Source organism: Protomyctophum bolini (assembly GCF_963924005.1).
Source record: "Protomyctophum bolini genome assembly, chromosome: 19".
NCBI classification, from domain to species: Eukaryota; Metazoa; Chordata; class Actinopteri; order Myctophiformes; family Myctophidae; genus Protomyctophum; species Protomyctophum bolini.
The window spans coordinates 18,863,274-18,881,095 of NC_137880.1; the positions used below are offsets into that span (position 1 = coordinate 18,863,274).

The following is a 17,822-nucleotide window of genomic DNA, read 5'->3' on the forward strand; positions in this document are numbered from 1 at the left end:
GTGGGGCATGGATCTCCAACTTCCATCATTACCGTGCTCTAGTGTTTGGGTCATGAACCAACAAATCAATTTAACTAGTTATTTTTTGTGTTTTTGCTTCTGAATAATTTTATTTATCAAACGAGTAATCAATGGAATCAGTGCTACGAAAATAATGCAGCCCATATCCCGATTACTAGCCAGTTGTACTGATATCACTTCAGTTTACATGTAAATGTCTCGCGTTGAAGGACATCTCACCAGAGCAGACAGTTTTGATGCTTGTACATTTTTCAATGCACAGCATGACTGACTATTGAAGAATGTTCCTCTCGACGCCCACGGTTTCATATGAAAAGATGTATTCTTAAAAAGAGCCGTGCCCTTTTGCGGTGAATAGCCACATGGAGAGCACTGGTTTCAAAGGCCTGTGAAGGCCTCCTCCCACATTCAGAGCCCCATCAGGGACAAAGCAAGGACAGCAAGGACTCGTGTCATTTTTCACTAAAAGAGACAAAGTCAGGCTTTGACTTGCTCAAGCAACTATACAAAGTTGACTGCTCTACTCTGTGCTTGGGTCTTCAGTGATGGCAGCACAGTACATAGGGAGGGGGGGTGCATGTAACAGTTGACAGACATACTCACAACCACTGTGGTTTGTCTATTCAATATTATTAAGCCCTTTCCTATTTCCAAAAAGTGTCCATATAATGCGGAAACTAAACCCCACTTACCACCAACCCAACAAGCACAGGATGCTTGGTACAGGACTCCATCGTTTAAAATGTTAGGGAGTTTGCATAGAGGACAGATGAAAGTTGCTACCTTGTTGCATTCAACAATCAACAATTTTTGGTATTTACAAATGGCTGCTGTTCTCAAAAAGAATTCACCATAAATATTCAAATCACCTTTATTCATGGGTGGATCAGCAGTTGGGATCTCCATAAATGGGAATAAAATAAAATTGATGCTAACACACGGATACAGACATCTCCATATATAGGCATAAAAGGGACATCAACAGACAGATGGTTAAAACGGGTAGATACTGGGAGTCAGTGGGAGAGTGGCAGTTTTTGAAGTCTTATCAAAGACCAAGATCTAATTTCAGCAAACCCAGAGGGGTGCCAACACTCACACAGCAGGCCTCCAGTTTGAGGGCCAAGCAAGAGAAATATGTGAAGAGCAGCGATGCTTTTTCTTTCAAGTCCCTTGTGCTGTACATCTACACTTGTCCTCAAAGTACCATTATTGTTTGTTTTTCTGTATTATCGGAGTACTGTCAGGCTCATTTACTGTGGTTTCAGTTAGGGGTGCAACAGTTAATTTATTTAACGGATCATTAAAAATAAACCATTTTAATTCATCCGTTTCTGGGGAAAATTTGTTTGAGTAGTTAATCTGACTAATCTATTGAGGCGATTACAAATTATTTATTTTCTATTTCTTTTTATATAATTGGTTGATATATACAAAATTCACACTCATGTGAAGTGAGGGGTGCTCTTATCATCATGCATTGTCATACATCATCACCCAATAAAATAATCACACTCCGTGCTACTATTATGTTTGGAGGGGCGTTTATTATATGAAAAATCACACCTGTGTGAAGTGAGGGGCGCTCTTATCATCGTACATCATCATGACGTAAAATAGACACTGGGCTCTATTTTCGTCCATGCTAAACCCCTTATCCCTAAACTACTTTACCTTTTTTTCTTTTTTTACTATTTTGAAAAACATTTTTGAATACATAAAATAGCCAATCTACAAGCTCACAACGTGTCGATGTAGATCGGCTAGTTGAACTATTCAAAACTTATTTTCAATCAAAATAGTAAAAAAGGGATAGGACGAAAATAGAGCCCTATGCCTATTTCGCAGACACTATGACGTAAAATTCTCCATTCATTGTCAATGGGAATTTAATGTTTGTGTAGGACGGAAATCTACACTAATAGCTAAATATAGGAGGGGCTACCGCCACTCAAAAAACATTAGATTCTTGAAAAATGTCATTTATAGAATAAAACGATTATTGTTATTAAGCTAGATAATTCATGGATTTTCCTGTGTGCAAACTTGTGTTACTGGGCAACCTACACCCTTTATGTCACGTATGCATATATAATGAATGAAGATGTGGTGGGTGGGTCATGATCTTCTTAAGACATACAGTGGGGTTCCATTCGTTTATGCCAGCCCAGTACCCATAGTTACCTCTAGGTATTTAAAAGTACCTGGGTACCTATGGAAGTCACACCTCTTATGGGTGTGGTTTAGTCGTAAGGGGAGTTTTCTTTTCACCTACTGTGTAATATAATAAACAGACAGTAGGTGGCAGTAGGGCAGTAGGACAGAGGCCAGTGCAGTATTCAGCTTGCAAATTTAATGAAAATTTGAAGGGATGTGCCAGGGACCCCCCATTTGAGAGGATATGCCAGGGACCCCATAAGAGAAGGTTTTTACAGCTATAGCAGTGACTCTCAACCCGTTTAATTTCAAGGACCCCCAGTTTGACATGCATTAGTCTATCTATGGAGTATGGAGGGGGGGTCCCTGGCGTGTCTCTTCGGGTGGGGGTCCCTGTCGTGTCTCTTCGGGTGGGGGGTACACCCCCCCACCCAACTATACAGCTTGCAAATTTAATGAAAATTTGAAGGGATGTGCCAGGGACCCCCGTTTGGGGGGATGTGCCGGAGACCCCCATTTGGGGGGATGTGCCAGGGACCCCCATTTGAGAGGATATGCCAGGGACCCCCATAAGAGAAGGTTTTTACAGCTATAGCCATTAGTCTATGGAGGGGGGGTCCCTGGCGTGTCTCTTCGGGTGGGGGTCCCTGTCGTGTCTCTTCGGGTGGGGGGTCCTTGGCGTGTCTCTTCGGGTGGGGGTCCCTGTCGTGTCTCTTCGGGTGGGGGTCCCTGTCGTGTCTCTTCGGGTGGGGGGTCCTTGGCGTGTCTCTTCGGGTGGGGGTCCCTGTCGTGTCTCTTCGGGTGGGGGTCCCTGTCGTGTCTCTTCGGGTGGGGGGTCCTTGGCGTGTCTCTTCGGGTGGGGGTCCTTGGTGTGTCTCTTCGGGTGGGGGTCCCTGTCGTGTCTCTTCGGGTGGGGGTCCCTGGCGTGTCTCTTCGGGTGGGGGATCCCTGCGTGTCTCTTCGGGTGGGGGTCCCTGGCGTGTCTCTTCGGGTGGGGGGTCCCTGGCGTGTCTCTTCGGGTGGGGGTCCCTGCGTGTCTCTTCGGGTGGGGGTCCCTGGCATATCTCTTTAATCTGAATATTGTGTTGATGATTATTGATGAAATGTTTGCAATGAAACACTTTTTGTACTTTTGGTAAACACGCTTCTGCCCACTTTTTTTATATAATTATATATTTAGTTACATCATACCCCCTGTTCTGAGGACCCCCTGTTCTGTGGACTGGGGGTTAACTGTACATTAACTGTACATTAACTGTACATTAACTAAAGTTTGCAAATAAATGTAGTGGCGTACAAATACAATATTTGCCTCTGAGATGTAGTGGAGTAGAAGTAAATAAAATACACATTAACAACTATACACAATTTGGCCATTTTTAAATAGCGTGTGAGCTTGTGGATCTGCTATTTTCAAAATATTTTTATATATTTGAAAACTTGAAATGAGACAGAAAATCTAAATTAAATTCAATTCAAAGGAGCTTTATCAGCATGAGAAAATGTACGTTTACATTGCACTCAAACTCTATTTCCTGCCTTAATCTCCTTCCTTTTTTTTTACTTGTAAAACTGATGTAACAGCTTCTGATTCTGAGAGACAGAGGAAGTTTTTTTATCCTTTATTGTCAACAGCAGATCTACATTTCCACAACACACATTATGTGTGTGTGTGTGTGTTACTGCTTTGGGGTCTCACAGTCACTCTCTCAACCCCCCCCCCCCCCTATATGCCCGGTCTGTGAGGTGTGAAAACATTTCCCCACCCCCACCATGCAGGCACCTCTTAGTGTTACTTTTAGTAGCAAATTCACAACAATCCATTGAACTTTAGGCCTGCCTAGGCAATTAAACTATCTAGTCTTAGACAACAAAAATTTTACACTGGCTTAAAATAAACTAAAACATAATTTCTCAGCCTCTTCAACAAAGTTGAAAACTAACCTTCTTTGTTCTGTACTTATACATACAATTGTATAGTACAAAACACAGATTTTAAAACTTTAGTTACTATTGCAAACCAGCACTATAGGCTATGTTGTAGCCAATTTGATGATTTTATTTGTGGTTCATTTCTTGTGAAGTTGCTATGACAACCTGGGCAGAGGCGGGCTCAGTCAATCACAGGCACAGCCTACTTGTATGCGTCACAGGTGCACGGCAGGAGGGATTTTGGGAAACGTCACAGGGAAGCCACACCGTTTTTCAACCGTGCGTGTTTTGTTTGTTTTCAGTTGTTTTGAGTTATCCTTTGTTTATTTTGCATCACGAGGTATTGTTTAAGTTAAAGTTTAAATACCCGGTTTATGTCATGCCTTATCCACCCCTGCAAGCAAAATAAAACATTTTTAAATGCACTCAACGAGACGACCTGAGTTACTGTCATCATCACCACGTGTTGGAAAGAGCTTCACACCATATCCCTCACTGGCTACTTTGCATGATCTACAAGCTCATAATGTGGCAAATGACGACATATTGTGAGCTTGTAGATCCGCTATTTTCAAATAGTCTACTATACTGAGGAAGTGGTTAATGCATTTTTTTGGCGTACAAGTACAGTATTTGCCTCTGAGATGTAGTGGAGTAGAAGTAGAAGTATTGGAATTCATGAATACTAAAGTAAAGTACAAATGCCTCAAAATTGTACAGTACTTAAGTAAATGCACTTACTTTCCACCACTGTGGAATGGTGAGTGACTTTCTTAATATCATTTAAATATAAAAACTTAAATTAATAGGTTTACCATGCATGCCAAAATAGGATTTTTTCAATGGTTTTGTGATGTCATCAGGAGTAAGTCAGTAACAGTTTATATTTACCCCTGATTGTCACTAGGCTCTTTGAATATGCTTTCTCAAAGCCTGTATCTGTTTAAGAGTAATAAAACAAGTATAAGGTTTAATCCTATTTAGGCCTATCAGTTTTTTTCCTTCCTGAAAACCCTAAAAAAAATTACTCTCTCTCTCTCTCTCTCTCTCTCTCTCTCTCTCTCTCTCAGTAGCCTCTGTAGTAGGCTGACTACTGTATACAATTAACATAACCTGTTTGGCTAGACATTGTGGGGACTCTGGGGAGAGATAGTCAAATACTACTAAAAACTGTACAGAGCCTGCTTTTAATTAATTCAGATGGCATATGAAAAAAACAGGGGGTCCTCAGAACAGATTGTTCAAAGACTGAGCTTAAATCTGAATTTGCTACACCAAATCATAAGAAAACAAAAAGAAAGCTATCTCACACACTGGAACAGATCTACTCAAAACCAGAGCAAAATGGAATGCTATTTAGCTCTAAACAGGGAATACACATTAGTAGAATACTTGAGCACAGTAACTGACCCAAAACTAAGGAAAACTTTAACTCGATATAGACTCAGTGAACACACAGGAAAAAAAACACAGGAGAGCACAGTTTGAAGTGAATAACAGGAACCATTGTTTGGGACACAGCTAAAGGTGTTGAATGCGCCGTGGGGGGTGGGGTAATATGAACTGTAAAATTAAATACAAATTAAAATACTCTCTTGCATCCAAAGAGCCTAAAGTATTGCCGATTTCCAGTGCTTTTGCTTCTACTCCACATCTCAGAGGCAAATATTGTAATTTGGCAGGCAGGCAGACAGACCCTGACTATCTATGCCAGTGTTTCCCAACCTGTGTGTCGCGGAGCTTTGGTGCTCCGCTTGATGTGTCCAAGTGCTCCCCGTAATTTGACTGAAATTAAGTTATAGTGTTACTTTCTGTCAAATCAGGCGGCACACTAACTCTCCCCCTTAAGCAATATTATAGCTACTGGGCTGCAGGCTTATTATTGTTGCGTCATTGTTGTCACACGTCTAACCATTAGACGTGCGATAACTACAACACGGAACAATAGACTCTAACGACCCTCGGCCATTGAAATGTTAATGCTTAGATGCATCCAGAAGACGCTACATTTCGCTCCCTCCAGAAAGACTGGAGCGCGCAGAGCACATATGCACGTAGACAGCAGACACATACAGTCCCGACCAGGAGGTAAAGTAGGCTAAACGTGACGTTGTTGTGATTAAACATAATGTGCCACGAAAAATAGCTGTCCATAGATGTCCAAACATGATCGCCTCGTTCAGCCAACAAAATATATCTCCCTCCCTTCACAGAAGCGCAGTGATGCGTGATTTATTCTTCGTCGTACACGTGTTATGCTTGCATGCTGAAAATGGCTGATCTACAAGCTCACAACGCGTTGCGGACGCAACGCGTTGTGAGCTTGTCGATCAGCTATTTTCAGCACGTGGAAATAAGCAGGCTGTGAGAACTGAGACCCTTCACAATAAAAGCATGCAGCGTTCACAAGTTGGCCCATAATAAAGACAAGGAAAAGGATTAGGTGGCATTTCACATTGCATAATGAGCATTTTGTTTTTAAATGAGGCTCTGTCTCTGTCCTTTTCTTTCTCTTTAAAGTTATTTGATGAGTGCTGTCATGTGTGTTTTTAAAGGTATATTTACTTTTACGTTTTACTATATATTTAATATATATATATATATATATATATTTATACCACTGCGTTCTACAGTAGCCCTGTGCGTGAGCTGCAGTGCATGGCAGGCCACAGACAGCCAGGCAGGCAGGCAGGCAGGCTTGTGTAAAAGGAAAAAAGTATTGCAAATTGAAAGGTAACCAAGGAATTTGAACTTTAAATTTGAATTGAATTTAGAGAGAGAGAGAGGGGGGGAGGGGGGGGGGAAGAGAGCGAGGGAGATGTGACGGGGACCCCCATTTGGGGAGGTGTGCCGGGGACCCCCATTTGGGGGGGATGTGCCGGGGACCCCCCATTTGGGACCCCCGTTTGGGGAGATATGCCAGGGACCCCCCCATTTGAAGAGATATTCCAGGGACCCCCATTTGAAGAGATATGCCAGGGACCCCCAATCCCCCATTTGAAGAGATATGCCAGGGACCCCCATTTGAAAAGATATGCCAGGGACCCCCATTTGAAGAGATATGCCAGGGACCCCCATTTGAAAAAGATATGCCAGGGACCCCCATTTGAAAAGATATGCCAGGGACCCAAGGACCCCCAGTTTGACATGCATTAGTCTATGGAGTATGGACCCCCATTTAATGGCATTTATATCTCTGGGACCCCCAATATTTATATTGTAACATCAATGATAATTTAACTTTAGAGTGTAGAAATGGAACCAAATGGACCCTAACCGCTTACTCAAATAAATATGACTTGTAACAGTATGTATTTCAATGTATTTCAATATTACAGTATTGATACTTTAGTTTACAGTACAAATTTACTGCATATTGCTAGAAGCTACATATTAAGACTCAGTGCATGCAGCTCTGCTCATCATGGGCCGACGCCACCTGGTGGTTGAATAGCCACTCCACATATTAAAATAAACCTGTGGGTGTGGCTGAGAATCTGGGGGTGTGTCTGTGGGTGTGTCTAACATAAATACCCATAGGTACCCATCAATGTCATTTTGAGATTGAGGCACAGACGAATAGTACTGTACCGTAGAAACATATTGGCTTGAAAAAGAAAAAATCATGTAACCTCAGTAATTGAGAAACCTCAACTAAAGCAATGTGGGATCATTTTGAATTCATTTTCAACCTTTAATTGGACTTGGCAGACCCACTTGAAACCCAAATTCTACAGAGATGGCAGGCAGGGTGTGCGAGGTGTAATTAATTAACCTCATTGCCAGGATTTTCCCTTTCAACCCTTTTTTTGAAGAGTCAAAAATCTGCGACCGGATGTTATGTTGTCTAGTGTGCGTGTTGTCGCATATCACTTCCGGTCTTGCGATGAGGGCAGAGAAACCATGATCGCAGGGATCACATGGTCTGCTATGGGCCGTGCAATAAACCTTGTTTTGACCAGAAAGGTCAAAACAAGGATTTGGAGATACATGCGACTTAAAGAAACGGATAGAATGGGCGCGTGTGCACGCAGGGAACAAGATCAAGATTGCACGCTCCAGTGTTGTTGACATCAGCACCTAGCAACCCAATGCTAACATGACATCAAAAGCACTATAAAGACCAATTGGTGTAGATCTACGGCAATTTAATTAATCGGACTCATCGCCATTGGCGTAGATTCTACGCCAATGGCGATGAGTCCGATTAATTAAATTGGCGTAGATCTACGCCAAAGGTGGGGAATGGTATTAATTAAGCAATATTACGACAGTGATGCGGTCAGGAACGAGATGTAGAAGGCTGTTTCAAACAATCAGATTGCTTCCTCGAAACGACCTGTGGTATAATCTTCTGTATTTGCTGTAGCACACACAACCCTGTTTTGCTGCCTGAAGAAACTATCCACATAACATCTCTGTGCTGTGTCTCTCCCTGTAGAAATACAAAGCTGGGAGGTGTGACGAGATCCTGAAGTGGAAGCCCCCCAGTCTCAACTCTGTTGACTTCCGCCTCAAAATCACCAAAGTGGGCGGAGAAGGGTGAGTCACTGTTATTCCAATCTGAGAACCCATCGTCAGAAAATAAAGGAAAAATTGTGCCCTCTTTTCCTTTGAATTTGACCGAGTCAACAATCTATCTCGAGGGACTACTGTTGTTCTAACGTCACCTATCACTCTGGTACACAGACGGTGTACTTATCTGAGTGCTGTTGCGGTGTACACCAGCCATTTGCTCTGAGCCATGTTTTGGAACAAAGTGAAGTATACTTCGGTGATGCTTCCCCTCCATCATTTAATCCACTTTAATCATATATATCGATGTTTGCCTTATGCTCCAATTCTGTACTCAAGTGTCATCTTGACAAACCTTCATATTCAGTTGAGTACCAGAGCCCTATAACCACCTCAGAAAATGAAAGCTCATCGGAACCGGTCCGGCCCCCTGGGTGTGTTCTTGGGGGTCTGGATGTTCCGGGGACCCCCACGCGGTAACTGTCATTTCTCGATTGTTTTGGACACGGGAAGGCTTGCTGGAACCCGGCCGCCCCCCTTGCCGCGTTCCTGGGGATCTAGATGTCCCCCGAACTCCACACGGTAACTCTGTCATTTCTCAAAGATGTTTTTCCCAAAAATAATCAAAGAACATTACAGAGCACAGTACAGTACATTAACTAAGAATAAATGTATAATTGCACCACTCGGTTCACACAGGTGTGATTTATTATGTTTTTAAAGCAAAGCACACCTTCACTATAATTTCTGAGATAGCATGGTTTCAAATCATCAATTCACCAAAATCCCATTATGTGTAAGCTCTGCTTCAGTAAATGGTTTTAGAGAATATGCTGCATCTGTCCTCAGCTGGACTGTCCCAGCATTGTAGCATTCAACCTGCAAACAGGTCTTACTTGGGAGGATCACCTTGGGCGGAAGGAGGAAAGCGGCTGTCTGGGTGCCGGAACGTTACGAGGACGTAAAATGAATTTGAGTGATCAGACGGCAAGATTAAAAAATGTGCAATGTAAATAATTTACCAGCCGAGCACAGCCACTCACACTGCTCTACGGTCTGCCCACAGATCAGCCAGCCAGCCCGTTTCCTTGTCTGTCCTCCTGTGCAGGAGAGTAAAAGTGATCACTGTTCTTGTCTTTAAGAATGTTCTGATGAAAGGAGAAAATGGGCGACGGGCTCCTCTGATCTTCTCATCTGTCTTGGTTTCTCTCGGAGCGAGACAGACAGACAGAGAGGGGAGGAGGGAGCTTGTTCATCAGCCCACACAATCCATCCTTGAGCACGTCTGCAGCATGCCACTGAGACTTCTATTACCACCTCTGAAAAGCAGCACAAAGACGGCAACTGATGGGGTTGGGAGGAGGTTTGGTGCGGCGTAGAAGGAGAGGAGAACAAGGTGGATGAGAGGAAGCGAGACCAGAATAAAATAAATGTCCCGCCTGTGGTGGTTGGTACTGAAAGAAACCTAGCTGTTTGTCATTTGAATTATGGATCACTTGAGTCCGTATTTTTTCTAAAGCTAATTAGTACATCATCTTTCATTTAGCTGTACTTGGTGAATTGTATGTCCTGTTGCAAAATTTGGTTGAAAAAGCCAATAACATAACAGGCTTGTTTTAGTCAGCCGGCTCTCTTAACCACTGTGGAAAGCGGTGTCATCACACGTATTAGAATAACGTTTAGCTGTTGCCATAGCAGTCAGCTAGTCCTCAGCATTGCTGATGTTAAATGGATCAAGTAGTACTGTAAACATGCATAATTAATGCATCTTTTATCATTAAGTTTGTAGTCATTTCAAATTAGTTTCACTAGTAGCACAGTACACACACAGGATATTTTTACCATAAAAAAAATGCTTGAAGCAATGCTATGTGGGGGAATATAATATGGAGATTTGATTTCAAGCCATACTCCCTTGACCGGCAAGGGAGTAAGGATTGTGCAAATTTAAGCTTTGTGAGGTGAATACCAATTGTGGGACCCAAGGAGCAAATAATGGTGATGGTTGTTTCAGTTGTTGTTGTCAGGCCTGACCATGAGCAGCATTTGGATGAGGATGTGTTTCAGCACTTTGCAGCATACCTTAAGTCAATGTAATTACTTTAAATAAACACGTTGTCTCACTGCGGCAGTGGCAGTCGCTGGGAAATGGTTCCCTTTTAACATGAAATGTTGAACAGAGTGGGTGGCCATCTGCCTTTACCAGTTGGGTTGAGAGAGAGAGAGATAGAGGAGGAGAGAGAGACAGAGATGCACACAACAACAATGGATTCGACTCATTAGAGGGCCACTCACGTAGGACGTAGCACGGTGGCGCAGTCGGTAGCGCCGTCACCTCACAACCAGAAGGTCCCGGGTTTGATTCCCGCTGGGGGCCTGTTCTCTCCTCTGCGTCATCTGCGCTTTTTAGATTAGATGCTTTATTGTCAATGCATAATTAAACACACCACACAATGTTCTTTGGTAGCAATTCACTCCACTTAGCAGCAGCATAAAATGGGTGCAAAAGATGCAAATATATATACAAATATATTAAGTAATTGTAATAATAAAATGTAATGCCTGAACATTAACATTCAAAGTGAAAAAGAAAACTACAATCGCATAATACCTTTAACATTGCATGAATGCACTTAGCAGTATGTTTATATTGGACGGGAGGACGTTTGCCTTCTTTTTTTTTTGCCAATTTCAGTTTTGGCATTGAATCTCCATGACCTTCAGCACGGCAAAGCAATCAATCGTACTGTCAATAACTGGCTGCTATATTGTTATATCACTAAAATTGCATTATCGACAAGGATAGGGTGAACACTGGTTCTCAAAGTGGGGTACTTGGGGAGGTTCTAGGCCCCAGCAAAATCACAATCATTTAAACAAATTAATCCATTGCTATGGCTTGGAATAATATGAATTTCTTTAACATAATACATCTTCTCTTATGGTGGTCCACTACTGCAGGCGTGAATCTATTCTACGTCCCAGCATAGACAGTCTACTGCTGCAGGCGTGAATCTATTCTACGTCCCAGCATAGACAGAGTCCACTGCTGCAGGCCTGAATCTATTCTACGTCCCAGCATAGACAGAGTCCACTGCTGCAGGCGTGAATCTATTCTACGTCCGAGCATAGACTTGGTGACGCCCCGCCTGCCTCTGATTGCCCGCCAACAAGAAACACTGCTGCTGCTGTCAGAAGTCGCCATCCCCGAGGAAGCATAATAGTAATTAAACGCCAACATTTATGTGTTTGTCGGCAATTCATTGATCTGTCGCCGTCCCTGAGCGAACCTACCGATTCTTCATCAGGTCTCAGAGACCTGATACATTTTGCACAACGTTGTTTTTTTTTTTTTTCAATAATATTTTTTATTGATTTTTACATTTTATGACAATGACAAAGACAAGACAGGAAAAACAAAACAAACAAAAACAGACAGCTCAGCTCAGGCGCGTTGTGGAACAAAGGACACAGTTATACACTTATACCAAAAAAGAATATACAAATATGGACACATTTGCAGTTTGGTGCAGTTTGGTGCTTGAAAGTCTAGATGGGTTAACAACTCCAGAGAAAATAAAAGAAAATTAAATATATGCATATACATACATACATACATACATACATAACAATAATATTCATAACTTTATCAATCAAGGTTAGTGGCATCGCTTCTGTCCAGGAACCCTATGGTCAAGGTGGTAGCTAACTGAGGGCCAACAAATCTCAAATATGGGTCCCATATTTTATAGAAGGTATCTGTGGTGGAGCGTAGCAGGCAGGTTAGGAATTCCAACGGCATGCACTGCATGATTATTTTGTGCCAGTCTTTTTTTGTTGGTGGTTTCTCATCAATCCAAGACAACAGAATGTTTTTCCTAGCAGCATAAGTCAAGAGATTAAACAGACGTGTATGGAACTTGTCAACAATCTTGTCATCAGGCAGCCCAAGAATCAAACACATAGGGTCAGGTTCAAACTCCATATTAAAGATCTCATTCAACTGCTGCACGATGCACAACGTTGTTAATGTGTCACTATTGTTTGATCTTCAGCACAGCATGTAATGTAACATTATACAGTACAACATTATTGTTCTTCCTTTGTTTCATTTTTAGTATATTAGTTTACTATAATTAGTATAGTTTGAATATGGCATAGACATATTGTTGTTGCCAGCCCGTAATATGTATCCATAGGCTAGCAGACAATAAACATGGGTACACATATATGGTTCTAATTTAGAATTGATATTAGCGCGTATTTATTAACAGTAAAAACTCACACCCCCAGCGGAAAACTGCAGACCATCACTGCATATATAAGCATAGCACCGACGAGGGCATAAATAAATAGCTATGGAGTCTGGAGACGGACACACGATAATCAACACAAGCACTAGTAGAACACCCAGATCAAATATCGTCGTCATATTCAATCAAAGCAAACGGCATAAACACTATTAGTTTGCTTATTTTACAAAAATATTCTGTCGCGCGGGCCAAGCTGTCATTCTCTTGTATTGCATTATACCGTACTTGTATTATTTCCCACCACGGAGTAAGTCTGGTAAGACAGGCAGTGTCGATAGGCCAATCAGAGGCAGGTTGGACGTAGTCTAGTCTATGTCCGGACGTAGAATAGATGCATGCCTGCTGCAGAGCTCACTTTCACACTTGATAACAAATAAAATGCCTCTTTAGACTCGTGGGAAGTGACTCTTGGTGCACGGCTGATTGGTTGACTGCTGCTTCCTTCCTGCCTACCGCACCAGTCATTACACTGGAGGGAGTAGAAGCATCAGCCCCAATCACTGTCTGCTACCCATTTAAACCATTGAGGACGGCCATAGAGAAGGGGGTCTAGAGAGGCTTTCTGGCAATCACCGGTTCAACCCTCGGCTCGCCCATTTATATGTCAAAGTGTCCCTGAGCAAGACACTTGAGCACACACCTCTGTCTGATTAGATTTATTTGATAAATTTCACAAATTCATGATGCACTCATGATGCACTCACAAGAGCATATGAGCAGCTATCAGCTAGGTGAAACTGTAAAAGCAATTTCTCTCCCAAGTACTCACTCCCTCGTTCCCCTGCTGGTGTTGAATTGAGGGCCCTCAGTCATGAGTCTCATGACCCAATGAGATGGCTAGAAGTCCACACTGTGATTTAGCCATCAGTTTTCAGCTCAAGCACCCTTATTTCCGTTTAGAGAGACGTCATACCCCCCTCTGCTATCGTAATACCATTGCTAGTGCTAAGTCTGTGAAACTTCCATGCTGTGCTTAAGTGCGTGTGAGTGTTTGGAAATAATTACGGAGTGGGTGTGATTTTAGAAACATGTGATTACGACCATCTGTGGGGAGTGGTCTCTGGGCTGAGAAACAATTGCTGCAGGGACACACGGCCAGGATACGTAGAGCAGTGGTTCCCAGCCAGTGTGCCAAGAGACTGTCCCGGTGAGGGAACCACGCATCATTATTGCAATATTTCTAACTACACAAAAAGTTATGAATTCATTTTTTATTGACTATATCAGTACTTTGTGCACACTCATTTCTCCAATACAGAGGTAAATTATCTACCCAAAAAGACGTTTTGAACATTTTATTGTCTCTGCCATGCCGGAGGGGGTTCCCCAGCTAAATGATTGACAGTTACCAAAATAAGCTTGAAGGGTCCAGTTGGTTCCATTTCTACACTCTTTAATTGGTACCATTTGTCCACTTGATTGGAGTGGACAGAGAATGGAAACGCATGATCACACACCAAAATGAACACTCTGATCTCACTGCAGCACCTTTATAGCACCAATACGCAGCCGGGCTTGGGTTGAGATTTGGCCCTTGGTGAGAGCTACAGGTATTAATGGAGATCTTTTGTCTTTACAGGCTTCTCCCTCAGACTGTTGGCTTGCTGTATGTGGGCAGTTACGACAGGCCGTTTGCGCAGATGAAGGTAAGACAACAGCTAGCTACTGGGCAATCAGTCTGTGATTTTGGCCATCGTAGTGTATCCTGAATAAGTGTTTTTTTTTTTTGTAATGGTTTTCATCAAGTAAGCCTTATTTTATACTTTCGAAAATTCTCAAATGCAATCAAAATAGCCATTTGACAAGCCATCAGCACATCGAATTGTGACGTTTTTGGATATCTTTTGAAAAAAAGAAAACAAAAAGATTATTGTCACATATTCTGACAGTATCAACATTGTTGGCTCAGAAATATTGTGATATTTTGCCTGTATAAGGTTCTTGGTGAACTCACTATTGTGAGAGAAGCTTGGTAACAGTTTCAATGTTATTCAATTATTCACAATAACCATTGCACCTAAATGTTTTCTTCCTCTAAGACTTTTTATTTCCGAGTGTCCTCAGTGCCCTGACACTCATGCCAAAATGACCGGAAATGTTAATTTTGTTGCTTTCTAAAATATCCATTGGTACTAGGACCCGGCAACATTATTTTGGAGCAGTACTTCTGTGGTTTTGTGTCAAACAGAATTCTAGTAATCAAAATTCTAACAGACCATTGACAGACGCTGTAATGACACCTACCTGTATCACTAAAAGGGTGTTGCACAGTAATAGTATTACTTTAAGTCATTTAAATAGTCTTAATGACTTGCTTTTTGCATCGTGTGCCAAAGCATTCCTCCTAACAAATGATGTACACAGTGACATAGATGAAGCTGCTACCAGCCTTTTGATTTTGTTGCCAAAATTATACATCAATAAGCAGCAGACAATGCTAGGCTATTTGTGATGTGTCATTATTCCCCCGTGTTGGGAATAGTAGGCCATTCTTAAGTTCTAAGATTACAAAAATAATTGTAATCTGCCTAGGATATTCAATGAAAACCTGTGTGATCTGATTAGTTTAGATGTGGACTGCTTAAAACTACAATGAGAATATTTGAACGAATTACCATGTAATTGATCAAATATTCTCATTGACGATGCAAATAATTAATAATTTATTTATTTTGAGTAATAGCTCACACCTACAAAATTTCTGATCTCACATCCCACAACCCCTGGGTCATTTCTGATAAATAATGTATTTGACTTCCTTTTAGTTGCTGGCATAATTACAGTTTAAAGGAATACTGTAATTCCAGGTGTCCAAAGACCATCGATTTGATCAGAGAATATTTTCTTAAAGAAAAACATCCGTAATCTCGGAAGTTAATGTCCAAGTATCAGGTATTTATTAAGTGTGATATACTCGGTATGTCCCAAGCACATCTATTTAGTATTTTCACAAACATAATTGCTAAATAAAATATTTACACCAAATTACCTTGCATGACCTTGTCGCACACCTGGCCCACATTATGCATTGAATAGCCCCGTCTCTGGCTTGCTCATTGGCCAGGAGTCCTAGTAATCGGTCAGTATTCCTGCAAGAAAGTTTGACCTTCTGAAGCCCAAACATCCTTGGAGTCCTGCTAGTCCCCAGTATCAGTAGCGTTCATCCTGCAATCCGCCCGTTAGAGTTTAAGATAGCTTGTATGCAAGTGGACATTATTTTGTCCTAAGGGTGGCACTAGAAGAAAGGCAGTGGGATCGCCGAAATTAGTAGCGTTCATCATCCTCTGGGACGCATGAATGTGCACAGCAAAAACCATGGCAATCTATCTAGTCAACATAGTCATGGACAGACTGACCAACCAACACTGCAAAGTAGTACTACTACTAGTACTACAGTAGTGACATTAGTCATTACTGCCTAGTAGTCAAAGTATTATGTAATAAATATTTAATAATAATTTTACTTTATTTTTTACATTACTTTCACACAGGTCTATTCATTTCAGGAAATGATAGCTTGTGTTAGTGAGGGAACCACTGACCAGTGTGTTTCAACATTATCCCTTCCAATATTTCACATCAAATCAAATTCCAATACAATGAGTATACTATGCATAAATGTATGTCATACAAATACATGTAATTGTGATGCAAGACACTGCGCCCAACAGCATTCTGTGCCTTGGCCATGACTCAGGGTCAGGGATATCTACAGCCTTTGCTGCCCTCCACTTACATGCTTTCCTGACCTTGATACCAGCCCGAGAGACGTCTTGGTTACAAGATTCTCAGTATTCCAGAACTTTTCTTGGCGGGGTCAGCATGAATTCTTTATTAAGGGCCAGGCTGCTCATGGGGAACACAGTCATTTTCTGTTTTAATGTGGTCAAATCCAGTAATGTGGTCATCACTATCGCAAGCTCCACTTTCACTTAGCAATGGTTAAAACAATATTTAAGACTGTTAAAGGTAATGGCTATTTATATCCTATTTAGTTTTCACTCTCTGTGCCTCATGGAGTGAGTGGGCATGTGGCCAGTGGTTCATTAATCATACATGAACCCATTCAGTGACTGACAGATCTGCGTGCCAGAGATGGAGATACGTAAGAGCAGTGGCTTGGCTTGAGAAGCTTTGATGAAGCTTCTCATTTGTGGCAATGTGCACCTGCGCATTGTACCAAATACACAACTCTAGTGTGTAAAACTTTGTATGCACACTCCCTAGAGTCCCTAGAGCTGTGTAAAACTTTGTATGCACACTCCCCAGAGTCACACTCCCTAGAGTCACACTCCCTAGTCACACTCCCTAGAGTCTTTGTATGCACACTCCCTAGAGTCACACTCCCTAGAGTCCTTTGTATGCACACTCCCTAGAGTCCCTGCATTTTTCACATCTGAGCTTCATAGCGCCACCAGGAGGCCGACTTATGTAAAATATATATTTTATATTACTCCAGATTTTATCCAAACTTCACGCAAATCGGTACACATGATCTCTATAGTCATGTAATCCAGACGGGTCTGTTTGATTTCTCATATTCCGTCCTGATTGGCTAAGATTGGCTGCCAAAGTTTGCAGGAGTGGCCCGTTTTGTACAAAATGCCACAAATCATGAACCCAGAGTCCGTTTGCGGTGAAACTGCACGCATATTCCCACTAGGCCGAGAGCGCCACCAGGAGGCTGACTTATGTGCAACACTTTTTGTCAGATTTTATCGAAATATCACGCAAGTCGGTACACATGATATTTATAGTCATGTAATCAAGACGGATCTGTCATGTATGCCAGCAATTTATTGAAAACACAACATGCATTAACCTTTGACCTTTATAACATTACTAAGCACTATGAATATACTGTTACGTGCTATATCTTTAACA

At 41.9% G+C, this 17,822-nt stretch overlaps 1 protein-coding gene across 2 annotated transcripts in view; it reads left to right on the plus strand.

Annotated features, from left to right (window-relative positions):
- LOC308334489 (mRNA-capping enzyme-like) overlaps positions 1-17,822 on the plus strand; it is a 95,597-nt gene that overhangs the window by 68,150 nt on the left and 9,625 nt on the right. For both annotated transcript variants that reach the window (XM_080791281.1, XM_080791282.1), the window contains 2 exons: positions 8,552-8,652; positions 14,518-14,584. In XM_080791281.1, the coding sequence (XP_080647407.1) occupies positions 8,552-8,652; positions 14,518-14,584 (168 nt within the window). The remainder of the gene's footprint in view (positions 1-8,551; positions 8,653-14,517; positions 14,585-17,822) is intronic.